General features: G+C 43.1%; 1 protein-coding gene across 2 annotated transcripts in view; it reads right to left on the bottom strand.

Annotated features, from left to right (window-relative positions):
* The window catches only part of MAML2 (mastermind like transcriptional coactivator 2), a 211,739-nt gene that overhangs the window by 10,169 nt on the left and 174,111 nt on the right, over positions 1–27,459 (bottom strand). For both annotated transcript variants that reach the window (XM_071432733.1, XM_071432732.1), the window contains exons 4-5: positions 2,368–2,571; positions 252–363 (exon numbers count right to left, since the gene is read on the bottom strand). In XM_071432733.1, coding sequence (XP_071288834.1) covers positions 252–363; positions 2,368–2,571 — 316 coding nt within the window. The remainder of the gene's footprint in view (positions 1–251; positions 364–2,367; positions 2,572–27,459) is intronic.

Raw genomic sequence — 27,459 nt, 5'->3', positions numbered from 1 at the left:
CATGTCTGAGAGAGACAGTATCAGCCTGGATGAAGCACCAGATCATACACCAGCACTTCTCAGTGGTGCAGGACAGTGAGGTAAACAGCACAGGAGGGCACAGCCACCACCCACTGCCTCTGCAGTGATTGAAGCAGATATCCAGAAAATCATGCCCCAGTCATCCCATGCATGCCTGCCTCTTATGGGTGCTCTTCTAGCTGGAAGGAAGGAAGAAAGGAAGGAGTTGCTTTGAGGCCATGGGTACTTACCAGGATATTGGTTTGCTTGTTGCATGTTGACCACATTCCTTCTTTGGTCTTTATAATCTGGTGGTGGTCTTGTCAAGTGTCTGTTCAGCTGGTCTTGTGGAGTTATTTTCTCCTAGAGGATTAGAGTAGAAGTACATTAATTTGCTTTTCTTTTTGCTTTCCTGTCTCTGTGTTTTGCCAATTTCTTTCTTTTCTCAGTTATGTAAAAGGTGAAGTATTCCTTCCTTTCACCCCGTCTGGTCCACAGGACAGTCACATGTGAAACTGTGCCATCACCTACTGAAGTCTATATGGAAATATCTCTGCATTGTGTTTGAGTCTGGTTCAACTTTCCTCTCAGCCTCTGAGAACAATGTCCATGTCTGCACTGCAGTACAAAGTGTATTTCTATTTCAGCTTGTCAAACCCATCCACAGCCATGCCCTCCCTCACTCTGTCATCCTACACTGTAGGGGTGACCACAAAACTCAGTAAAATCCTTGCTTTTTGCTCCCCCCAGCTCTCCTTACTAGGGATACCAGCAGCAGGGATATACACCTGGTTTAGGACAAGGACAAGGATGGTGCTGGGCTGGCTGTTTTCATGCCACTCAGCATTACCCTGTGCTTCCTTGTATGAGTTGCTGGTCTTTCCTCTTACATTGGGAGTACAAGAACTGGGGCAAGGACAGCAAGGAAAGATTGCAGGAAAAATATTAGCTGGGGAGATTTTTTTTTTTTGAGCTCACAGGGACATGTCTCTGGTGAGAGAGCCAAGTCCTTGAACTGAAATCTGGCTAACTGGCCTGTGCTCATAAAGATCTCGAAAGAGCAGGCACCAGAGTCAATGCTAAATGTCTCATCAGCATCAGTGTGATTTGCTGCCTCCAGAGTGCTCCTGCTCGCCCATGAGACGTGGTTCCTTGGGATATGTGCCCCCATGGCAGGAAATTGTGAGTTTGGTGCACATGTGCCTTTACTGGACAGCTGCTGGGACAGCATCACATCACACCTCTTGTGCAATGTGCACAGGTTTTGTCCTCAGCTGCCAGAACGGCAAATCAGCTTGTCAGTGTGAAAGAGTCAGGCCTTGGCTGATGATGTAAGTCCATCAGAGTAATTTGGGGATAATCTGCCTGAAAACAGCATGTATATGAACCTTCTAGTGAAAAATTTGTATTTTCTTCTCCCAGAAACACTTGAAACCACTGGGAGAAGAGCCAATCTTGTGTTATTTAGGGCATTTCCACAATTCATGATGGGAGGGAGGGGTCTGATTAAGATTTGTAAGGTTTGTTTTTATATCCTGCTCAACCTGAATCCTTGTGAAGAAGACAGACTCCCATGAAATCCCTGCAATTCATGTAAAAACTGTGGGCAAGCTTTATGTGCATTTCTATGTACACAATACAAAAGCAAAGCCAAGCTGATTAAATTTCAATTTTATTTAAGATAAGCTATTAGAGCAGTTAAGTTTTTGCTCTGCTAAAAATTCTGACAGAAAACTGCAGCACAGAGAGCTGACTTTGAACTTCTTTTTTCTTCTGCATGAATCAAAAAGTCAATAAATATTTCCTTTCTAGAATCCCCCATGTCTCCTAAAATGACCAGAAAATCCCAAGTAGTCTCTCAGATACCAAAGGACAAAGAACTGGCTACAGATACCTAGAAATGCAAAAATAAAACCAAAGAAAATAGGACTCATACACAATCCCAGCCAAGCCCACAAACTTGTGTTGAACCCCAAAATCAAGGTACCTGATCCTTGTTCACACACAGGCATTTTACACTATGCTGCCTGGGTGACAGCTCCTGGAAGTAAACTTTCCCCTGAGGTGGAAGTAGCATAGCAGTGCACCTTGGTTTATTTTGCAAAGAAAACCACTGACAATATTCTTATGTCTCAAAACCAAGCATATGCTTGGATTGTTCTTGTAATGAAACTGCAGTAGCTTGAAAACTTGTTTAGTACAGATTGAAGAAGGTTTCAAAAAGGCTTAGAAAAGTGCTGAAAAATACAAGGCGCACTCTTGACGTTCTAGGCATTACCAAAACAGCCTTGAAGTTTTAGGGGGCTTTCTTTTCTATTGTTTTTATGACAATATTTTCCATGTAAAATAAGAAATTAGTAAACTTACAGCTTCTGCCAACATCTGCTGCTGTAGAAGGAGTTGTTTTTGCTCCATCATTTGCCGTTGCAGAGCCTGTTTCTTTTCCATCAGCTGCTGATTCAACAATGATTGCTGGGATGAGTTCATGTAACCACTTCCAGTGTTTGGATTTGAGCAAGAACTGGAGCTTGGAGTGGGGCCAGCTCCCTGGCCTACCACAGAGTGTTGTTCCTGAAACAGAAGAGAAGGTTCATGAAGGATGAAAATAATAACAAGCGTCAAGCAAAGGAAATAATCCTTTTTATGTAATTAGCTGAAGCTCAGGACACAGCCCACAGACTCTCAGGACAAGTGACCAATACAAAGGCTATGACAAAGTAAGAAGAGGATTGAGTAACTTCATCCCTCAGGAAAGACTGAAAATGTGCCAGGTGGCTCCAGTGGAAAGCCTCAATATTGTACCAGGAGCTTGGGAAATATTAACAGAAGTAACAGAGCTGTCCTGGGGATCTTTCAGGAAACGTGCATTGGGCTGTACAGCAGTTTGTTTGACCACAAGGGAACTAACTCAGTGTCTGCTGGTTCCTACCATCTGGTGAACAGCAGTGAGAAGCTGCAGACTTATTGGTAGAAGTGGCATCTATTCTTAGAAAATACAGAGGTGGGAAGTTAATACTTCACAGTGGGGTGAATGGTGCTGCTTTCATTTGTCCCGTCATCTCCCTGACAAGAGCAGTCTCTGAGAGACTGCTAATTGAATCCCATTAGCACCACGATTAAATAGGCTTAGAGTGTATCAACTTCCTCAGTAAAATAAATGTGTTACTGGCAAGGACCTTGAAGCGTCTCTCTGGTCTTTGTGAGGGACCTAGATCTGCTTCCTGTTCCCAGTGTGCAGCTCCATAATGAAGGGATGGCAAAAAGTCATCTTAGAGCGCAGTGGGGAAGGAACATGAGGACTCAAACCATGCTCATACAAGAAGAGAATGTACATGGGATGACAGTATGCTGCTCCTTTTCTCTTGGCCATTATTTCCTTTGGCACTAATGTGTTTTCTGCCTACTTGCTCCAGCAGTGTTTGGTACTTGGGCCTTTACCAAATGTAGCTTTCTCAGTACACACACAAAAATACTCAGCCTATGTTGGATCACTCAATACCCACGTATTTCTTAGCCATACAGCTACAAAGAAAATGGGATACACTGAAGAGGTCACAATAGTCAGGAGACACATCCATTCTCTGACCCCACTTGGCTGCAATTCACCATAAGAACCAACCACATAACTCTGTATAACCCAAGAGGCAGCAGCACTTTTGCCTTGCAACACAAGACCTCACAGCAGGAGTCTGATGCTCCCTGTTGTGCAGGGAGGCGTACACTCTCTCGAGTGGCCAGGATCTGGGCTGCTATCCTCGTAAAGCTCTGCTCCATGGCCACTGTCCCCTGGGGCATTTGGGCAAGCATGGGCTGACATCGAAACAAAGATTGGTCATATGTAGCCTACCCATGCCCTGACGACCACGGAGCACCGATGTTTAGCACTTTGCAACCTCCAGGAAAGCTCATTCTTGTGCCTTAGCTTTTGCATCCCTCCCCTCCCCAGTAACACACTCCATACAGACTGATCCCACTTATCTTTCTACCATCTGGCATGGAAGAAGCACAATGATTGTATGGGTATTTCTATTTTAAAATAACTCCCTGGCTTCTAGATGGGGCTACATGAGTGTGTAGCTAGTTAGATAAAGTATTTGAAGACTGTTACTGAAATAAAAACCTTGACTTACTTCTGGAGCCACCTGCAGCCCCCAAGGCAGTGTTACAAACCCACCCTTCAAATTTATTGGGCTCTTACACAATTATATCCTGCACACTTTCTTTCAGTTCCAGAAGGAATCTAGGATTGCTCGGCACTGCCACATTTTTCAGCCCTTATGTTAGCTGCAAGATAGAAAATACCTCCTCTCAACAGACCCGCTTGCCAAGTTGTTGCGCAAACTTTTTTGTCTTTCCTAAAATATTTTGAAAAGAAAAATATGTTACAATAAATTGGCTTTGACTTCTATATTCAAATGACAACTCTAGCTTGAACCCAGCCACATGTTCCATCCATTAATAGAATTCATCTGTTGTGTTTTTGCACAGATAGTGCAGGCTCCCCCGAATGTGCTTTCAGTCCTACGTAAAAAAACCAACAAAGCCTAAGTTTTTCTTTCCCTCATTCCCTACCAACCCATATAAGCAGTGGGGGGGATTTTGTCTTAAGATAAACTGTGTAGTGTTCATTCACAGTATCTATCAAAGAAAGCTCTTCTGTAATAGCCATTGGCACAAAGCACCAGCTGCTTGGCAAACAGACCCTGAGAAAACAGTGTAAATCATCAACTTGGAGCCAGGTTGGGGGTTTTTTTGCATTTGGTCCTTTCTCTGCCGTTCATGAAATGTCAGTGCGAGCCTATGAATCTACGATGTGTTACTTCTCCTGCCTGCTGATCTTCCCCTTGCAATAGGAGAAGGAAGAACAGTTTCCTAATAAATCAGGAGACTAGCTGCACAGCAGTTTGACCCTTCATGAACCAGTGCTATCGGGCCCTGCTCTCACCCTGCGCTTCCATCCTGCAAATCAGACAGCTGAAGGGCTACACTGCTGTCATGGACATGGGGCTCTGCCCCTGCACAGGACAAAGTGTGCCTTCTGACATCCCTGAGAGGAAGGGCAGGTTTGGCTGGAGTTACCCTGCTTCTGTAAAACTGTTTCATCCTGCTCTAAGCCCAGCTTTACTGCAGCAGCTCTACTACAACTCCACACATCTAGAGCAACTGGTTTTTAATGTCATTCCTGGGTTCCAATGCTGCAGTTCATGTGGTTTAACTTTAGAAAGCCCTGACCAGAGAAAATCTGGAGTGGGTCATACCTGTCCCCTTGCCCAGGGGCACCTCTACCGAGCAGGCTGCAGAGGCAGCCCAGCATCCCTCGAGCTGGGGAGCCCCGAGTGCTTGCCTGCATGGTGTCACCATCTGCATGAGGAAAGTAACCTGTCCCCTTTGCCCCCAAGGAGGTGACCTGATGGGGAGCGCATCCCTGCAGCCAGCCAGCCAGGTGTCAGGGACAGGCTGGAAGCATCACACCCCAGCAGGTACAAATGTCCACCTGGGCTTACCCCCAGTTTCTGCCCTACTTGTTGGCGCTGCTCGTGCATGTTCCACGTTCCTCCAGCCCTGCAAATGACCTACAGCCCTTTTAGGGCGATCCCTGGTGCCAGCTGGGGCTGGATTAGTGTTCACCAACCACCACAAAACTCCATCTGCCCTGCCAGAGCTGAAGCTTCAGCATGGTGATGCTCGACATACAAAGCAGATGTGTTGCACCACATTGTCTGATGTTACAGTGCCAATAAAACCTCTGAGATGCAGAAAGGCAGACAGTGAGAGTTCATCAGAGCTGGGAGCACAACTGCGGTTTTGTTCTTAAGCATCATAAAGAACATTACGTTCAAATGTTTAAATTAGCAGTAAAACAAAGCATTTAAGACCAAATTTGCCTTTCACTATCCCTGCTGCAGCTGATTTGTGTTCTTACAAATGAAGAGATGTCTTGGCTTCTAACACATATATATGAACTTTTAAAAATAGACTTTTCTTTTTTACCCTTTTTTCTCTTCCTCTCCTCTCCTCTCCTCTCCTCTCCTCTCCTCTCCTCTCCTCTCCTCTCCTCTCCTCTCCTCTCCTCTCCTCTCCTCTCCTCTCCTCTCCTCTCCTCTCCTCTCCTCTCCTCTCCTTTCCCTACAGAGCTTGTCAGGAGCTCTGAAAGCCTTTTGCAAGCTTACGTCTCTACATTCTTAGTTCAGAAGTGGTCTAAGGACAGTTGGCTGGAAAAGGATGTGCAAACCTTTCCCCTCTTTCTCCTGGAAATGCTTTGAATTGATGAATAATTTTGATGGGACAGAAGGGAAACAATGGTCAATTTTGTACGAAACCACAATGCCCACAGAGACTGTTTGCTTCCCAGCCAGGAGCCCTGACATCTGTGCCACAAGATGAGCTTCTGCTTCTTGCAGATTTTTCCCTCAAAAGGAGATGGGGAATTTTTCCACCTTTCTGTTCCTCTGTGGGGCAACTCATTCTGTGCCCTGCATCAGATTGGGAGTGACAGGTCTGACTTTTGCTCTTCTCTTGCATCAATTATGGCTTAAAGAAACAAAGAATTAAAAGAAGAAAGGAAAAGTCTTCAGATCCATTTATGCAAGTCTGCTCAGTGACAGATGCCTGCCTTACAAAAAGCTGCTTCCAGGGGAAAGGATGTGCAAAGTCATGTTCATCTGGTGACTGAACCTATGCATGATGTCCTCACTCATAAGCAGTTTGTGTTAATTGGCATCATGGGCTTGTGCAGCTCTTCACTGCAGGCTTAGAGTGAGGATGGTGAAGGAAAAGGCTCCTCTGTGGATTTCTTCAAGGCACCAGTGGCTGTCCCCACAGTGTGAGCTTCTCAGGGGCTTTCTGGTTTGACTGCAAACCATCCTGAACAACTGAGCGCTTGGAAAAGGAGAAGGAGGAAGAGGGACAAGAGAAGGATGAGGAGGAGGAGGCAAAGGGGAATGGTTCAACCAAGTTTTGCAGTGTTTCAGAAAAGCCCTGTGAGCCCCTGCTGTGAGCCTCCACAGCCCCAGCTGGCATGCTCCTTTCCACAGGCACAAACTGAGGCTCTCCTGCAGCTGCTGGGCCAAGCTCTTTGGCTTATTGAGAAGAGCTGGCCTGACTCATGCAACTTTAGGAAGCCGAGCACAGGGTGCTTTGCTGAACAGCCAATCACAGTACCTGCCAGCCCTCTTCTGAGCCCCCTCTTTTTTGCTGAAGCAGATACACCCCTTTCTGCTAAATACTGGCCTTTTCATGGTCGTCTGAACTCCAAGCACTGCCTGCTTATGTCCTTGCCTCAGACAAGAAAACAAAACTTCAGCAGGACCACAGCAGAGTGCCTGTCAAATAAGAACTCTTTCAGCTCTAGTGAAAAAGCTAGAGTTTTCATACTTTTAGGAATAACTCCCACTCTTGACTGGAGTGCAGAGGGCTGCTTTCTATGCCACTGTATACTGTGAGAGCACCAAGAATTTCCTGAGGTTAAACTCATCTGCAGCAGCTGAGGATATGATCTGTGTATAAGGAAATAAGACAGACTGGGGAGAAACACAGCCAAGCAGATTCTCCCTTGCCTTACTGCTTGTTCAGCTTGATGGGAGTGGAAAACAGTATCTTCCTGAGCAACTCAAACTCATTCAACCTTTTTTCATATCTGGAATACACAGCATAAAAGTGAGTCTCCTTGAAGTATAGGTCTCTAACAAAAACCTTAGAGCAGATTCTCTCCAAACTGCCTGCTGCAGCTCTCCCTTCACTATACAGGGAGATGGGGCTGTATAATTAGGCTTCAGATGTTTAATTTAGACAACTGAATTAGGAACCCAGATTAGATGATAAGAACATTCCCTTACACTCCTCATCTTGGATGCTTCTAGTCACACTGGAGTAAGATGCCTGGAAGAGTGAGTGTGAACACCCTATGATTTGTCAAGCAAAAGTGGATGACTTTCTAAGGGTGTTGCATAGAGTGATCTAAAAGCCTCCCAAATTAACCAGGTGGAAGATACTATCATAGGCTGAATTTCCCCTAATATCTGTCAGAGAATATTTTTATGCATTCCAGGAAGATTGCTTTTATATGTACAAACAACATTTGAAAAACCTGAACATTGCAAGATCCTAAGAGCTGGTTTTTCTGTGTCTAATATCCAAAGATACAGCTGTGTGAAGGCTGCAAAATAGCTCCTTTCAGTAATTTTGTGGAGTGTTTATAAGAAGTTGGCTCAGCCTCATGGGACTATCTCCTATGTTTTTCTCCTGAGAACATCTGAGCTCTCAGGACAAAAATTTCAGGGCCAACCATGTTTCCAAGGCACATACACAAGGAAACATGGACACTAGCATTGCAATTTCACAAGCCCAGGCTGTCTGCCAGAAATACTTGTGCCTTCATCCAGCCAGGGAAAAGAAGCAAATGCTGTGTCACTCCTTCAACAGACTGAATTGTGGAGCCCAAACAGGAAATGTGGAGTAATCCCTTCAGACACAAACTGGAACTGCTCCTGACTGTAGGGAGCACACACCTAATTTCTGCATCCTCATGGTGTAAGTCACCCATTGGAGTGGTATGTTTGGACATCAAGTGGTGCAGCAGGTATTCAGCATGCTGAGGGATAAGCATTTCAGCAAACCCAACTGCTGCAGCTCTCACTGGAAGATCCAGGGAGTTCAGGCTTTTCAAAAATACAGTTTTTTGCACACTGAAATTTCAGTGCACCCCAGAACCATTTCAGAAATAGGTAGAATTGTGCACAATCTCAAACATAAAAATGAGTGAACAAATCCTCACTTTGGCAGATAGTTAATTATTTGTACAATTCTTAATAGAAACCTGTTAGAGCACTTTGCCTGTTCAACACCAACAGGGAAGCTGCTTTTACCCAAGATCCTTGCAAACATATTTTCAGATTTATTTGCAGCCCTGCCATAATCCCTTGCCAGAGAGCTGCACAGCCCCATAGCCACTAGCAGGCACTCTTGGAACAATGTTCCCAACCCCAACTACTTAAACTTGGGCAAAGTGGGAGCTTCATCTTGCAGGGTGTAAGGCTTAGATTCAGCCCTTGCACAATCACATAGCAACAGGCCCAAGAACAGCGCCTCATTACCAGCCTTATCTGACAATCAAGTCTTTAATGAGAACAAAGGTTGACAGTGATTAATCATTAAGACATTTCTTGTTCCTTGCTGCACGTGTTGAAGGCAGCCTCCTGCCGAGGCAGTCTGGCAGATTTCCTGTCTGCTCTATACCAGGGCCCATGGCCGGACACACAGGGATGTCTTTTCCCAAAGCCAAGCACACAGATGAATGTCTTGTCTCCATTTCTGAGCACGGCAAATTCGGAATGCATGTGCATTCTGCAAAAATAATAAACCCTCAGCTGTAAATTTGGTTGCTGTATATTCAGGCAAAATGACCTAAAGGAGATTTGTTCATGTCAGAATTTTTCCCAGAGACATCAAAGATGGATTATTAGTGTTTTACCATGTGCACCATGATGAACTTTTAATGTAATCTTCTGGCATACTGTATATATGAAGGTGTCCATTTTAGAAATATTTTGTTTATTTGTAATGAAAATAACATGCATGTGTTGAAAGTTCAACAGAGGAGGTTATTGTGAAATGTCTGCATCAGAAGAGGAATGTTGGCTCCATCAAAGCCAATGGCAAAACTCCAGCTGACTTCAACGGGGCTACAATTTCCTCCCAGATCTCCATCCAGCCACAGGGGCACAGTGGCACTCCTGGCTTGCAGTGACCTCATCTTACACTTTTTGGACAAAATACCTGGTTCAGAGAGACCACTAGAGAGCCTCCATTGATGGACTTGTGCAAAGACTATCCCACGCTCTGTATGGAGCTCTGTTTTTTAATGCTTCATGAGTTCTTATTCTGAAATAAGTTTGCCAATGAGCATGAATGATGAAGAGTCCTATCTGGTTTTGGACAAAACCAAACACATAATGATTTGTTCTACTTCAGCATTACAACTTGCAATGGCTGCAATATGCAATATCTACACTACAACAAGCCAAGCCCTTTAGTTTATCATCACACAATTGCAGGAAACCAAATGAGGGAGGTTTAAGAACTGCCCCTCCTCCAGCTGGAACAAGAGCTGGTGTGTGAAGGGACCTGTTTTGCCTAGTACTACAAGACAAGGTACGTGCATACTTGCAGGCTCTGTGCTTCCACTAAAGAGTGGCAATTTCCAGCTGAGGCAGTGAAAACTTCCTGAACTGGTAGAATTAGACACTTGTGATTATCTGTCTCTATCTTTACTATATGTTATCTGTGTATATGTATACTTAATTCACCTAATAAATGTTCTTGTCTCACTGCCATATATTTATTATCTTTTTCAAAAATCATCTAGCCTGAGGTCGATACAGAAAATCTCAGCCCACTTAGAAAAGCCATTATCAATGGAAACGAGAGTCTTGCAAGGGGAAGTGCTGGGTAATTCATAACAGGTGACCCTCTCATAAATACATGTTTATATTTCAACGTTCAGTTTACAAAGCAGCCCTAAGGAGGACACTGGTAGCAAGCTTAGGTACAATGTATCTCTTCTGGCATCTTGCCTTATCCTCATGTGTCCTCCTGGCAGTGACTGTGACAGCCACAGTAAACCAAAGGGTATGTGGGCACCGTACAGGGAGGCGTGCTCCAGAGGTTGCTGTGGAGACCTGGACTGCTGGGATTCCATGGAGCCAAGTGAATAAGGTATATCATATATGATTCACCCTCCCTATTAATTGTCTGTAGTTTAAACAAATTTGTGTCACTTCTAATTAACAAGCACAAAAAAAATAAAAAGAGAGAAAAAAATGATGATCTATTATGGAAATTTTCCTCAAGCAATAAAAAAAGCAAAACAAATACCATAAATGCCAATTTTTCTGCAGGAGAAGGGAGCAGGCAACCTGAACAAAATATTTAATGAAGAAAGAAAAAATAATTAAACACACCAAACAATAATAACAACAGAAAAACCACATCACTGGAGCTAAACACTTAATTCAAATGAGCACAACATGGGTGACATGACTGTCAGACACATACTAAGATCAAAGCTCTCCTGCTGAGAAAACACAGCAAGAACATGAGCATCCTTAAACTGAAGCCTCCTGGGATCAGCCTTCTAACACCAACAGCTCTGAACTCTGATGGCAAACAATGGCCAACACTGAAAAGCAATGTGTGAAAAATGGCTCTGACCTGCATCTCCCTGCACTGAGTGCAGCTGCAGAAGGGAGGTGCCTCAGGTGGGACTGGATCTCTTTGTACCCCGTTACCCTTCCCAGGACAATGACTGGTGCTAACCAAAATCAGCATCTGGGGCTGGTAGCCAAGTGTCACTGGGCACAGAAGCAGGGAGTGGGACAAAACCAAATGGTTTCCAACTGGGACAGCCCATGGCACTGGTGCAAGTGCACAATACACGGTTCAACAGAGCAGCTTTGCCTGCCCATCTATGCAGTTTTAAATGAGTCCTTATCACACAATGTCAACTGTGGTCTTCCCTCTCCTTCCTTTATAACAACCACTGTCTTTGTTATAAAACAACTTAATTTGATGGGAGTTAATTTGCAGGAATTGACATAAACCTAAGCTCCTGCCATCCCCTCACACTGTCTTGATGAGTGTGATAAAATAGTGCCAGTGGCTGCAGCACCCTGAGGGTTTGACTAATCTACCTATCCCTCATCTCTCTGTGCCAACAGCAGTTTCATTAAAATCTGAAAATACTAGGTTTCCTAAAAAGCACTCCTGGGATTTGACTAATTTTTCATTATGATCTCAAGATGTAGGAAGCAGTGTCATTTTCCCAGGAATCCCAGCGGTTCCAAATACTTCTCTGGGTCAGGCAAAGAGTAAAGTTAGGATCCTGAATTTTAGGAAAGCAAAATTCCAGTCATTCAAAGGGTTGGTCAATAGGACCCCATGATAATCTGCCCTGAGGGACAAGGGAGCACAACAGAGCTGGCAGATCTTTAAGAAGGCTTTCCATAGAGTACAAGAGCTCTCAATCCCCAGATGTAAGAAATCAGGAAAGGGAGGCAGGAGACCAACATGGATGAATCAGGATCTGCTGGTCAAATTAAAGGGCAGGATAGAATTGCACAGGTAGTGGAAGCAAGAACAGGGATCCCAGGAAAAGTACAGGAATGGTTCCCAGCTGTGCAGGGATGGGATGAGGAAGGCCAATGTGGCTGGAGCTGAACTTGGCAAGGGATGTAAAGAGTAACAAGAAGGGCTTGTGCAGCTATGTCAGCCAGGAAAGGAAAGATAAGGAAATCTTTACCCCCTCAATGAACATGACCAGCAAACTGCTAAGAATGGATTATGAGATACTCAACAACCTTTTGCCTCAGTCTTCACTGGCAATCTCCATTCCCACTTCTAGTTTTAACCCACTTCTAGTTTTAAACTAAAAGAGTGCAGATTCAGTCTAGATATAATGAAGAGATTTTTTTATGAAATTGGTGAATTACTGGAACAGGCTCCCCCGGGAAGCTGTGAATGCCCCGGGCCTGGAAATGTTAACTGTCAGGTTGGGTGGGGCTCTGAGCAACGAGATCTAGTGGAAAGTGTCCCTGCCCATTGCAGGGGAGTTGCACTAGATGATCTTTAAAGGTACCTTCCAACTCAAACAATTTTATGGTACTAAGACTCTTTTTCTTGGAGGGGTAGCAGAGACAGACAGAGCTCATCCACTTCTGCTTTCAGTCCTGCAGAGTTTAGCCCTTTGCCTGGCCAGGATCCCCATCATGACAATTGATCTGCTGCCTCTTTGCTCCTCTGGTAGAATTACCAGGCATGGTGGTTACCTGCTGCAGGAGTAAAAGGTTATTTCAAAGGTGACATAGGGCCACTAATGCTGTATAATGGCACAGGCCCTTCAAGGAGCACCTGGCATCTCAATGAGCTCACAGAAAAGTGCAACAGTGCTTGGATGTAGCAAGTTGTTCCTTCTGTTCTTTATCTCCAACCTTTAAAAAGCTGAAATGGAGCCAGCTAGAGAGGTCAAGGTAGCTCGATCCACCAGGGACCAGTCCTGCCTTGGACAGCATGCCTGGGAGGAATTATCTGAGGAAAGTCTTCCTTAAATCAGATGAAGTAGAAAGTGAATTATACTTCTGGCATTTATTTAAGCTATTTACTGCCCAAATCTTGCAGCGTGGGAAAGAATAACAGACTATCCAGAGCCTGCCGTATGCCAGCTATCAGATAACGCGCGACTCCGGAGAATGGGAAGGTTGGTGCCAACAAAAACTTTCTTGGACGACTTCTGCTCATTTTGTATTATTCTTGTGCAAGAGCAGTAAAAACCTGTTTTGCATCCCTGTTTTTAAATAGATTACTCTCTTATGAAAAAGAACAGGTGGACAGGGTATCACTGTCCTGTTTTCTTTCTCTGAGCAAGGGAAAGCACAAATGAAATTGCCTTTGCTAAATCACTCTCATATTTTGCTGTGGTATTTCCCACATTTGAGATATAGCAAAGGTAAACACGCCACAGAGCAAGGGGTAGTGGGCTCTGGATAGCCTTTTATACTCACACTGTCTGCCCTGCCAGACAAGCCCTGGGCTTTGCTGAGGGGGGACACCGTGCTGTCTTCTGGCAATGCTTTGAAGAGACATTGGGGAGATGTAAGTTCTGCCCTCATCTTCACATGGTTGGTCACAGCTACACAGTTAAATAAATGCATAAACTAAGAAAAGACCCTGTTTGTTGGTATCAGGCTTTTTAGGGGCCAGGGTGTATCCTTCTCACTGTCTCATGGCAGAGCTGAGGTGATAAAAAGTACAGTAAGGAGCTTTCACTGCCATCTGCAATGCCCATTGAGCTGTGTTGGACCAGACAGCTCAGACAAAACAGTGCAACAGAAGCACCCAGCTGACCACTTAATTGTGCTTACAAGGAGAGAAAGCAAAAGGAGAAACCAGCTGAACTAAATGAGCTACATAAGTTGTACTACATTCTGCAAATAGTTGGTTAGACACCACAGAGGTAAAAAAAAAAAAAAAAAAAAAAGCAATTGGCTTGGTTTGATTTGAATTCCCTGTAGAGGTCATCCCTTTGCAGTCCTGGCAGTTGGACAACAATAGAGGGCAAGGGAGAAGCGCTCATTTATTGTAAGCTTGGATTATTTTGGATTTTAGATATTCTAAACCTGCATATTTGCTCTACAGCAAAACTATCTTAATCTGTGACATCCTTTTCCCATCCTAAAAAGCAAAAGTTGGATTCATTCTTGGACCATAGACAGCACATGTCTCCTTTAACTTAAAAATAAGGTTTAAATGGGATTTACTTGGCTCACTGGTTTGTACTATCTGGCACAGAAAAACATTTTGTCCAATGACTGCTTTGCAGGCTATTCCTGCAAGCAACCTTCCCTCTGGGCCACACAAAAGTTTCTGGTAAGTTTTTAGAACTCACAGGCAGGAGAAGCCTACCAGGACACTATGTGGATTCCAACAATAGAAGGAGACTCTGACACAGAAGACTTCACATACCTTTGTTAATTAGGGGAAGGTCAAAAATCTTTTGATGGGTCAAGCCATGGGTTCAGAATATTCAAAATATCATGACAGAAGTTTCATACTGGATAGCAAGGAGTTGGGAGATGACATTTGTGGGGCTTGACACCAAAACTCTTGATAAATTGTACGGAGGTTAGTAGGGGTCTTGATAAAACACCTCTAAAATACTGTGTCCCTCTTGTTATTACAAATCTAGAAGTGATGGAAAATAATGAGAATTTTAACCAATGACATAAAATACCTCAAATGAGTGTTGAAATATGTATGATTATGTAAATTAGATTGCTTGAGCTAGAAAGGGCAGGGTTGCACAGTAGTTGGTTGGTGTGTTAAAGAACCCTTTCCATGTACATCTTGTTCTCCAGACAAAAGAGGCGTCAAATTCAGGGAATAACCCCTTGCTAGCAAGGCCTTGCTCTATAAAAATGCTTCCTTGATTTTTAATAATGTTAGTTATGCCTCTTGATTTCTGCCCTGCTTCTCTGTAATATTTTTGTGTGACTAATCAGAGTTGAATCTTACAAAAATAAAGTGTTAATTAAGCTTTATCTAACCTCAATCTAATCTGACAGCAGCAACCCCCATCTGCTGCTCTGCTGTGTGCTCCCGTTTGGACCACCTACTATACATGGATAATTAGGTGTCGCAACTACTATGGCATCTGAATTCAGGAGAGTGCTGAGTGATTCCGACAGCCATCTTTACAGTGGGCCCACCAGTCCTTGCTTTCCCAGACCTGCAGTGGACAGGACTTACTCTGTTATCCCATCTAGGAGCCAGAAAAAGGCTTGTTTCCATCAGAAAGTTTGGTACCGAATCCAGTCAGCAGAGCTCTCCTGGCTGTTCTCAGAGTGAAGGCAAATTGTTGTCTCCAGAGGGTTACTGGCCATGTCTGGCCTCTGAAATGAACGGGATGAGTCTGGAGGTGCCTCTCTTCTCCTGCTGACTGGAGGAGTGTGGGGGGCTAATTTTGGGCATACACTGAAATGAGACAATTCTCATCTGATGGTAAGAAATCTGACTAAGAAAGCACACGGGCACCAAGTCTGTAGTAACAGAGTTAGGAGCCAAATGCAAATGCATTGGAAAGATCCCACTGGGCTTTGGACCAGGCTCTGTCACACAGACAAGTTAATAAGTGTGGGACATGGAGGGCAACGTGCAGAGAACTACAAATCCAAACACCCTCATGGTTAGACATATTTATTTCTGGCCTGCACCTCTCAATCCTCTGGGGGAGTGACTGCAGCCAGTGCTCACCTTGTACACACAGTCCTTTTGCAAGGATAAGGGATGATTTAATGTATTCTCCCTTGCTCAAATCAGTTATCTAGTCTTTGTCCACACACACTGCATGACCTGATTTTCCTCTCTGAGATAAGTCTTCCTAAGCTGCTAAAAGCTTGTCTGAAAAGCCAGCTCAGAGGTCAAGTGAGCAGGATTTCATCATTTCACTGGATATCTTAAAGGAAAAAAATGAAAACTTTGTGTTACACTGCTAGTCTGACAGCATTAGACATAATCTGGGTCCAAAGAAATCTTGCAGTGCTCACTCCACTGGTGGAAAACACAACTTCTTGAAATACCAGTAGTTCCCTAGCCAGGGCAGCTACCAGTTTAAATAAATGAAAACAAACAACATGGAAAAGAAACATTAAATTAATCATAAGGGTCAGGCAGACACCTTGCAATCTAGTGTAAGTAAAGGTCCCAGATAGCCACCAAAAGGACTTTGCTTTTTCTTTGCTCCATGAACTCGGACAGAAATTCTCTGCTGAAATTAGGGGCAAAACTCCCAGCAGCTTAAGTGGGGCCATGGGCTCCCCAAGAGTTTGCACAGCTCTGCATACAGAAGGATATCTGGCTTCTGCAAGGAGCAGATGTTTAAAGGCACAGCACACTGAAAATCTGTGGCATAAATGGCACAATGGATACACAGATAAGCAGACAGCAGCTGATCTATTCCTTCCTAACAAAGAAGGACAGCCCTCTTTACAGCTGAGAGACCTATCAGCATCTTTGATATCATTGTTCTTGGGGGAACTGCTGAATAAAGGGTCTCTGTCTTTTTGAGCATAATTACAACTGATTTTTTTTTCCCTGATAAAGAATGTAGTCATTGAGCCATAATGGCATTATTTGATGACTTAAATTCATCCTCTAATCCCTCCAAAATGGTATAAATTATTGAACAAGTCACTCAACCCTATAAAAGCACTTTAAAAACATTTTGTTCAGCACGATAATGATCAGACAGAATGTAGCAAGAGTTACAGTAAATTAGACTCATGCTCCAAGCTGGCTGCCACTCAATATACTCATAGCTAAATTCTCACCTACTGAGTAAGACACTCTGTCATGGATAAATTAAGACATAGTCAGTTCTAAAGTGTGTTGGCAAGGACCCTTAGTTCCTTCCCATTTTTTACAGAGAACATCCATGTGATTTCTCGAGGTACTATCAGAGAGCTACACAATGTTATGCCTTGGAGAGATGCTGTGGTACCTCTGAGCAGGCTCAGAAACAAGGAAAATTAGTTTGGGTAGAGATAATGTTCCCAGAACACAGTTTCCAGCATGTAGATTAGCTTCTCAGCTTCTGCCTGAGTTTCTTTGCTGCCAGCCTCAAGTGGTGCCACAAGTTAACCCTAAGGTGCCTGGAGGTGAACCTCCCTGCTTAGCAAACCACAGCCACCAGAATCAGAGCCACTCTTGCAGTGTTACTGCGCTGTGAGTGAGCACATCTACCCCAAATCCGAGACCAACACCAATGAAAGCCTTGCTGTGCATACTGTGTCTCATCCTACCACTTGCCCTTACATGGCAACCATGATGCCCCAGGACAGTGAGGCCTCTCAGTGTTATGGTACTGGGAAAAAACAGTGGGAGCCTCGCCTCCGCTGATGTCCCTCCGGATCACCTATCATTGGTGATCACAGCAGCTGCAATTCAGACACCTGAAATACTCAGCTGAGGACATGGTTCAACAGTGCTTGTGATCATCCAAAATTTGTTAGCATTTATTAGTAATATCAGTGTGACAAAGCAGTTATTCATGATGCTCCTTAGCTCTGCCTGAGTGTTATCACTGACAGTGACAAATAAGGCGTACCAAAATGCTGTAAATTCTGCATTTCTCCGATTTACTGATAGGTAGCTGGCAATTTTACAAAACTGAATTGCCTTCACTAAGCATCAGAATGTGATTCCCTGTCCTCCTGTCTAGGAGAGGTGCTACAATCCTTAGATGTGGCACAGTCGTGGACTAGCAGATACTTTAGAACCAGGTCCATTTTGAGGAATTTGACCCATCTTACGAAACACAGTCTAGGTTTGTTCCTTTGCTGGAATGGAGAGCCAGTATGCTTGAGAGCCAAGCCAAAGCACTGATTCTGCCCAGTTGCCAATGTATTCTGGGAAATTTCTGCCCACAAGCCAAACTTCATCTTGTTTCTCTTCATTGTAACTGGTGCCTCAGCAGAAACTGTGGTCTGACCTACTCTGCTGCCCTTAATTCTGTGCAAAAATCAGTGATCCATCCACAACACATCAAGATCTAGTACAAGTTTCCCCATATGAGTAATAGTGGGTTGCAACTGCTTTCTCCTATCCCAGATTCTATTCTATTCTATTCTATTCTATTCTATTCTATTCTATTCTATTCTATTCTATTCCATTCTATTCTATTCTATTCTATATAAATGAGCATAAGGGCTAGCAAACAGGTCCAGTTACCTGAGTATCCTGTTTCCAACAGCAGCTGGTAATAAATAGCTGGAAACAGAGGGCAAATAGAGTGCTTCTCCCCCTCATATAACTTCTTCATGTCAATCATACATGCATGCCTTTATCAGGCCCTCCCAGATTTCTCTTGATCACCTTTGCTGCCTTTCTCTGAGCACTGCAGCAGTTAAAATGGGAGTGAATCGTGAATCACGGGTTGAAACATTGGGGTAATAATGTTTTGTAGTCTGCTTTCTAGTCCCTTGCCAATATTTTGTACCTGCTATTTGCCTTTCCACTAACTGTTGACCTGATATTTTCAGAGAATTACCCATAACAACCCAATATATCTCTGAGCAGTGGCAGTTAAGTCAGAGCTCAGGATTGTGTACATTGACAGAGGATAGTTTCTTTTAACCATATCTGTTACTCTGTATTTCTAGACATTAGGCATTTTATAGTAATTTATTTGACAGGAACCTTTTTTTTTTTTTTTACAGCTGGCTCTTAGTTTTACACTGAGTAATTTCTCCTATGAGCAAATTTTTCACTCTGTTACCACTTTTAATAGATGTATTTGTCTGTCATCAAAGATCTTGGCTTTAATCTAAATGATAAAACACTTTTATTAAGAACCTGACCATTTATTCACTCAGTTTTTTTCCTAACTTGATTTGACTGTGTCTTAGCCCATTGATAGTCTGAACTTTTTTAGATAAGAGTCTCCACATTTCCGTATTTACATAGCAGCCAAAAGGAAATGGAAGTTCTTTTTTAAGCAAGATGGGGAGAAGAAAACAGGTGTATGCTAAAACAGACCCAAAATCCACCCACACTGACTCTTCCAACTAACATTCCTGCTGTACATTCTCTAACCAACCAGCAGACCACATCCAAAACACAGGGAAAAGACCCAAGGATCCCAACATCCTATGTTCTGTTACTTAGAAATGCCAAAACAATCCTACACCATCAGGAATGGTCCTGCAGGGACCTACTGGCTCTGTCCAAGCCCCTCCTTGAGTGACCCTTTCCCCGAACCAGCCCTGTGTGTACACATCACCATAAACCTGGTGATGCTGGCTTTCTGCCTACTTGGGGATGCCTGGGCTTGAAAATTCTCAGTTGCCCTTTGAGGACAAATGCCCATAGCTTTTGTATAACTGGAGCAAGACATTTAATACTCTCTCTCCTCATCTTGTACTTGGAAGCCAACATGTGAGGTGCTGACACAATGGACACCACAATCCTAACGTTCATATCCTGGGGAAAAACAAAGCTATCACCCTTGAATTATTACCTTAAGGTTCCTTATTATCACATGTCACAGACATCTTTCATGAAAAATCCTTTCTTAGGATTTTTCCTTGTGAGAAGCTGCAGTTTCAGCAACCAAAAGTAAACAATGGTTATCTGCTGCTGTGGAATGCAACAGGTAGACCCGTGATTGGTCTCCTGTGGATGTTGGGATTTCCTGACCACTCATGGCAGAGCTGGCTCTTGCTCTGTCTGAGACACAGATCTTTGTTATTCATTCTTTTCTATTCTTAGCTTAGCTAGCTTCTGAAGAAACCTTTTCCTTTCTATTGCTTTTTAGTATAGTCTTAATGTAACATATATCATAAAATAATAAATCAAGCCTTCTGATCATGGAGTCAACATTCTCGTCTCTTCTTCATCCTGAAAACCCTTGTGACCACAGTCACAATCACAGGCATGTTTTAGGAAGAGAGGAAAAGAAAAGGATAATAGACAAATTCCTGTCATCATGACCTTTCCTGTAATCTTCTGAGGACCAAACCAAGCATACAGCTGGTATCTGTGCATGGAAGACATGGACTGGAGACTGAAGCAGGGTCACTTTCATAATCTCTGAACAGGTAAAGACTGACATAGGCTTTTTTCCCTCTGCGGATATATCAGGCTGGAGCACCATTACATTCAGAGGAAGAGGTGAAAAAAGAGATTACAGATTTATAGAAGAAATTGAAAGATTTGGAAAGCAAGCTTCTGCCTCTTGGAGAAATAATCTTTCAAAGAAACCATTCAGTGATAGTAACAGAAAGGAAAACTTGATTTGCTAAAACCTCCATGAGCTTCTCCTCAAAAGACAGAGTTCCGTATTTCAAGGCCATCACAAGACCCAGCATTGTTGTACCAGAGGGCAAGGTCAACCTAACAAACACCTGTACCAGACATTCCCAGCATGGAAGAGTGCAGGACCTTTTTACTGGTTGCCAGACAGCTCATTTAGGAAGATTTACTAAATGGCCCTATCAAATTCTGTAATCAGGAATGCAAGGCACCAGGACTATACTTTTCTGTGGCTTTTCCTGGAGTTGTGCTGTCCGTAGCTGATGTTTTGACCTGGCAAGGAAAAAGCTTTCTTTTCATCATTTCTCTGATATTTTGAGATTCCCATCAGTAATGCTGGGAGAGCAAAGTGTGAATCATATGAAGCAAGAATGGAAAACTGGCTGAGCATCCCCTGGAGAAGACAGAAGTCATCTGATCCACTGTGCTCACCCTTGCTTTCCATCACCCCCCTGCTATCCCCTCCCCAATTCTCTCTTGCTCGACCCTGTTGAGTTTTGAACATTCTCCACATTTAGATGGGAGAGGATTTGTTCAGTGGGATATTCCCTGAAAACTGGCCTTTGCTAAAGTCCTCTGTGTAACAGCAGCACTCCCCCTTTCTGTAATGACTCAGACGAGTAGGCCCAGTGACTCAGTGGCTTGGAGAGCTTAAATATCAAGGGACTATTGACAATAGCCTTCCCTAGCTTGAGTAAGGATTACAAATCTCAGTGCTTTGGGATTGAAAGATTCCCTCAGCACCCTTACGCCTCTTTAAGTTGTTTGTACCCTCCCTCCTTGTCTTGCAAAGCCATAATCAGGTAGTACACCAATAAAAACAGTGGAAATAAAAACTTTCTAATTTCCTGTGGCTGCCTAGGTATCACTTTGGGATCTTCAGGGAACTAAATTAGCATGAAGACATTGATGTTATCCCACAGTTTCTGACCTCACAAAACTTAAAAGTGTTTTAGCATTTTCTAAAACTGCAACTCCTCAGTCTGTTCTCTCCAAGAAAAGAGAATATATGCTCCTAAAATTGTTGCCATACTTCTACTAAAATGCAAAGAACTGAAGTGCCAGAAAAGCCCTGGACTAACCAGCAATGGAAGTTTGAAAGCTGCAGACGAGAGCAGCTTGCCCTTGTGTCCATGCCAGGTCCTCCCTCCTGCCCACCGCAATGAATACACATGGCAGCATTAGGCTGCACTAACAGAGAGTAGGCAGCAGAAAAGCAGATATCCAGGAGGTGGAAAAGCACATAATGGGAGATGAGAGACTTAGCAAAAAGAGAGAGGTTGCTAAATGGACCAACACAAAAAAAAATTGTAAAGAATTACTATTGATTTCCCTAATGTCCCTCTCCACATACACATGGGAAGCACCCAGAACTACAGTGACCAAAATAAAGATGCTATACAGATAAATACATGTGTACATGTTTGTTGTGATGTAGGTTAACAATAACAAGTAGAGGGGATCAAAACATTCTCAAATAATCACACTCTTAAAAGATTACATTAAGCTCTGATACATTGTTAATACATTCAGGCAGGAAGAAAAGATTATTTAAACTGAATGTGATTTTTACATATGTAAGTAATTTCATTTGTGCACATTTTTGTTCTGCTTTCTTGGGGAAGGAAAATGTGATGCACTTTGAGTGCCTAAAGACTTCGACTTGACATTTATCTCATTTGTTGAAAACAGATCCCTCTGAACTGATTTAATAAAAGGTTCTAGTGCCAAGTTTCCTGCTTAGAGCAATTGTTTTAAATAGTGAATGAAGGTATTTCAGTACCCTTCCCCCTTTTTTATTCCAGTCCCACAAAATCCCTTTTTTTTTACTTTCAGATGTTGACTCTTTGTTATTTTTAAAAACTATCAAGTTTGACAATGTGATTGTGATTACTTTGTTTTGTCCCAAATGCTGTCTATTCCATCTCCTGCAAAATTGACAAGCAATGAAATGAAGATGGGGAAGAATTAGCACCAAACTTTGTTGGAGCATTTTGGCAGTATGCTTGCTCACAGTGAAAGTAAACAGAACATTATTTGTACATATTTGCAAAAAGCTATCAAGTTTTATGACAACAAGAAGGCAGCTGCTTAACTACTCCCCTGGCATTCCAGACAGGATTTCTGGGCTCTTGGACTGACTCACATGTCACTTAGCACATTTTGTAGAGGGTACCTTTTTTTTCACTAGGAGGGTGATGAAGTGTTGCAGCACTGAAAACAGCAATATTGATCATGGACTCTGAGTACCCACAGAATTCTTCAAAAAGTAGCATTTACAGCCTTACTTCTTCTTCTGGCTACTATTATTATTTGAGCTGTAATTAGTATTGTAATAGTTTAATTTAATTACATTAGCTGTATTATTACATTCTGACAAAGAAGTCCTTGGGTGTTTTCGTCTTCTATGGTGTTAAAGTGTGGGGACAAGCACAAAGAAAATGTTACAAATATGAAAACTAAATGCAGGAAGCTTGGAGAGCTTTGAATTTCAGTAGTAGTTAAATCTCAAGAGACACAAATTTGTCCTCCCTCTTCTTCCCAGAAATCCGCTTCCTTTCTCTGAAGTGCAACGATCCCTTAGTTTCCCAGAGTTCTGCTATCTGGAGCTCCTGTGAAATTTATGGTGGCAAGGACACTAAAAATGATCTTACTTTACCATCTTCATATTTTTGGAATAAATCATCCAAACAATGTTTCCTTGTTTTTGAGAGGAGCTGGCAATGATGCTTCTGATAGCAGAGATTTCCTCTGCAGGAGCAGGTGCACCCCCTCACCTCAAGCAGGGGAGTAGGTGTGCCCTTGCCCAAAGGTGAGGTGCTTCATGGAGGGACCCCTGATGGACAGCAGCATAAAAGCCCCAGCAAGATGCAAATCCTTCAGTGGCCAGTTTCAGGACCCAGGTAAGAGAGAATAGATTTGAACTTTCAAGCAAATTAAACATAGGTCATCCAGAGGTCATATTCTTAAATCCCTGGTCAACTGGCTGCCTGGTTAGCCACATATGCACCCCTCTACCCAGCCACTCTGTGACTGCCTATTATTTTTCATCACCTTATCTCCCCTAGATCTTTGAGAAATGATCTTTGAAGAACTTGAACCATACGAGTCTCTAATGATTCTTGCAAGGGATTACTATGTCCCTGACTGACTTTCATGTAGGTCCCCTTCAAATACTGGAAGGAATCCCCATCAATATGTGCATTCTTCCTTTCCTACGACAAAATGATACAGATATCTTTGTTACTGTCAGCTCATCCAAAACCAGTTTACAGAGAACTTCTTTTTAATGACTGCAGCTCAATGACTCTTATTTAGATGGGCCCCCATGTGTGTTCTGCTTGTTTTCTTTTTCTTTTTTAATCATCTGGCATAGCCCCAGATACTTCCTGATAAATCATATCTAATGTCTGTCTTGTGGTTTTCTGATGTGAACAACAACAATAACAAAATAAAAAATCAAAGTGGTAAAAAGCAATATTAAAAACACATTTAGTGCAATCACGCACTGGGGAGAAATGAAAAACGCGCTAAACTCTACCTTCCTCTCTACAACCACCTTGAAAGTTTGAAAGTTGCAGTGAAAACCCAGTGGGTTGTAGAGTGAAACAGTAATGAGAATGAGAGGATTAAATCAAAAAACAATTAACAGTTTTATTCTTGACATGCTGTTTCCTGCTTTTGGTTTAAATTTATCTTTATCATTCAAGCATTTGCATAACTGCTTAACTAAGGTGTTAGTAGCATCACTCAAGGAAGTTCAACATTTAGCTGGATTAGAGACATGCATTTTTCAGTCCCCAATGATGACAATTATTGTTATTGTGGTTCCTGCTATTAAAAGCTTTCCCTTCCAGAGCTTCTTCAGACTTATTTATCTTTCCACTTAAATTTCTAGATTTTTAACCTTCTCTTTTCCTTTACACCAACTCCTACTGATTGCCTTAAAACTTGCTGTTTGACCTCTTTCTCTCTTCCCCCCCACATGCTCCTTCCCAGCCTCACAGAGCCACGCACAGCAGTGGAGGCTGTGATTCAGCAGCTGCTTGGCCAACAAGGGCTGGACAACCATCCCACTGGGAGGAAAGCAGCCGCCTCAGCACTCCAAGCTGCGGAGAAAGTGGGAGGTGGGATTCACCCCTAGCTAGTGGCTAGACACAGAGCATTAATTTAATCTTCCATATCATTTGCTCACAGCTGCTTCCAACGAGGCTTTTCCTTTTGACAATGTCCGCACTTCCCAGCAGATGGCATCTCCTCCCAACTTCTACCTGAGCTCACCATGTGCCCAAAGACACAGCCTGCACCCGCTTTCTTTTGGAATGATCAGTTTTACATTCTATCTGTGCAGGAAACACGACCAAGGGAAGTGCAAACAGAAATTAATCTGCATCATTACACATTTGTTTTGCAGCTCAAGCTACTTATGTTTCTCTCAATGTTCAGACAATTATGGATTTTTCACCACTGGAGAAGACCCAATGTTTATTTGTAGGCCAGCTCTGAAAAGCAACCAGAGTGCAAATAATTTGCATCTATTACAACAGGAACTCTAAAATGGAGTATGATCTTTTACTTGGCAAAGCCAAATGGAAGCTACAATTACAAGGCCAATGAGGCTGATTTACAAGACCTTCCCTTTTTAAGCAGATGCTGGAAAACTGGAATGGTTGCAACCCTCAATCCTCAGCCAGACACTGCATGAACACATGCAGTAGAAGAACACTTCCTTGTCCTTCCCTATACAGCAGCATAGTGCATTTCCATTTCACCTCTGAGGACAATGTGAGCATGACTCAGTGACACCAAGACCTTTGTCCTATTGGTTTGGTAATTTTAGATAGGCAGGATTTGGATAAAGCTTTGACTGGTACAGCCATAGCAGCACGGTCACCTCTGCACATCTGCAGGTCCAGCTCCAAATGCTCCTCAGAGCCCAATTCCTTTGTAGGCTGTGAAATAAACAGGGAGGGACAGGTGACAGAAAGCTGAGGAGGAGAGGTTTGGATGAGGATGATGGGAGAGGTTTCAGGAAAAATGTGAAGGATGTACTGATGCAATACGCTGCAAGAAGAATGTAGGACAATACCTCTTCTTGGGACACCATGCTAAGTCCAGCTCTATTCTATCTCTTGGCATTGCTTTGCTGACCAGTGAAAACCTGAAATGGCTACCAAATGGACAAACAGAAATTATATTACTGGGCTCATGTGTCCACACATGAATTAACTCTCCCAACTTAGCTGTGAACTGATAAGAATTCTACATTAATAGTCCAAAGTTCAAAAACATGCCTCCAGGTAAAATAAAGCAAGGCAATTATCTGTTATCGGGATTTGCATCGATGCCCTGCAAACAGAAAATGAGATAAGCATGTAGAGCAAATGAGCCACTTTCTCAGATCTAACTTTTGACAAGATGGTCCCCCTGAATGCAGTCTGCTGAGAATACCAGTGAGTCACATTCAGAAATGGATTTAAGAAGCAGATAAAACAACAAATACAGAAATTATAGTAAATGAGGAGCTGAATCAAAGACAATTTTTTCCCCTGCATTAAGGCTTAAGAAGCCTGCTCATATGAAATGTTATCGTATTTTTATATTTGTTATTGTTAGTAAACTACACCACTTGTGTTCACAATGCTGCAGAGATGGTGATCTTAGAGTGCTTTCAGCTGCAAGTTGACCTAAGGCTTTTATAATCAGAAGTCTCCTTCATGGAAAGACAGCCAAGACAGAAATTGAAGATGAAAACTGTATCATTTAGTTCAAAATCCTGCAAAAATAAAAGCTGGGTCTCTATAGCACGCTTGTTGGTTTTCTGTTCAGTCACTTAGGTAAAAAGTGAGATTTAGTAAAAGCTTGAAACAGCCAGAACCTGTTCCTGTTGCAATCACTGATCATTTTTTTAGTTGAAGGGGGGCAGATAAACTGAAGTTTGGTATTTTTGACACTACCACCTTGTCATTTAGCTGGAGTGGCAATTTCCTTTAACATTTTGGACATGAATTTCATTCTCAAAGAGAGAGCAGCCCAGCGGCAAGGGCTGCTAATGCAACACGTGCCAGTTTCAAAGCACCCTCATTTTAAGTACTCTAAAATCCCCTGCATTTCTGGGGAAACGGTCTCAGTGGGGTATTTCAAAACATAACTTAAATTATTATTTTAGCTAAAACGTGGCTTTTTCTCTTTCTTAAATGCCCAGTTTGAATTCTAATTGGTCTCAAATTTCAAATTTCAGGCCAACAGTAAGTAGGCAGGACATTCATTTGCTGGGCAATTTTCCCCTCCATAGGCAGTTTTGTGCCTTAGGCAAAAGACAGAGGGGAAGATTAGAGCACCACAGGACCCTTTTTCATCCCCCAGCAGAACAGCAGGAGGTGGTGACCTGGTGCCTGGGTCTCTGAGAGAAAGGCAGGCTGCAGCAGGGACCTTCGGGAAGACACACATGTCTGGGAGGTTTAACACAGAAGGCTTCAGTCCCCTGAATGCTGGGAAACCACAGGTTTTCAACAGCCCTTGGTTTGGGCTTTTCTGTGACATTGAGAAGACTCCTGCCTTAGACTGGCACAAGGTGAGCGGTTCATGCAGGAGATGTGGTAGCAGGAGACCCTAAATCCAAGGGATGCCAAGCTCAAGCCAGGGGCTCACATGAGAGCAGTTGCTGAGCAAGAGATGACAGCCCTGGCCACAGTGAAGTTCTATCTGCTATTTATGCAAATATGTGGGGCTCTCAGTTCCTAACTGAGGAAACAAATGAGAGCAGGGTAATCCAGAGCTATGTGGGCTGTGCATGTGTGGGGGTGTGTGTGCTGCTACCGGCACAGGTTCAGCACCCAGCCCTCACCAAGACTGTTGGCAAGGTCTGGAGGGCTCAGGAAGGAAGAAAACCTCCAGAATCTCAGTCTCTTTTTCCCCCAGGCATTGGCTAAAATCCAAAGACACAGGTTTGCCTTCATTCGCAGATGTGGTGGAGACCATGGGGGATTTCAGTCTTGGACAACTAAGATCCCCTTCTGCCTATTCACTAAGAGTACAGGCTGCTCTGAGAAATGCCTTTGTGCTGGGCTTTTAAGGGGCAGCCTTAATTATTCCCGTTCC

The sequence above is a fragment of the Agelaius tricolor genome, unplaced genomic scaffold, assembly GCF_023055355.1.
Source record: "Agelaius tricolor isolate 1412-34295 unplaced genomic scaffold, bAgeTri1.0.p SCAF_9, whole genome shotgun sequence".
Classification (NCBI taxonomy): domain Eukaryota; kingdom Metazoa; phylum Chordata; class Aves; order Passeriformes; family Icteridae; genus Agelaius; species Agelaius tricolor.
The sequence above is the reverse complement of the archived record's forward strand: the minus strand, read 5'-3'. Positions and strand labels throughout refer to the sequence as shown.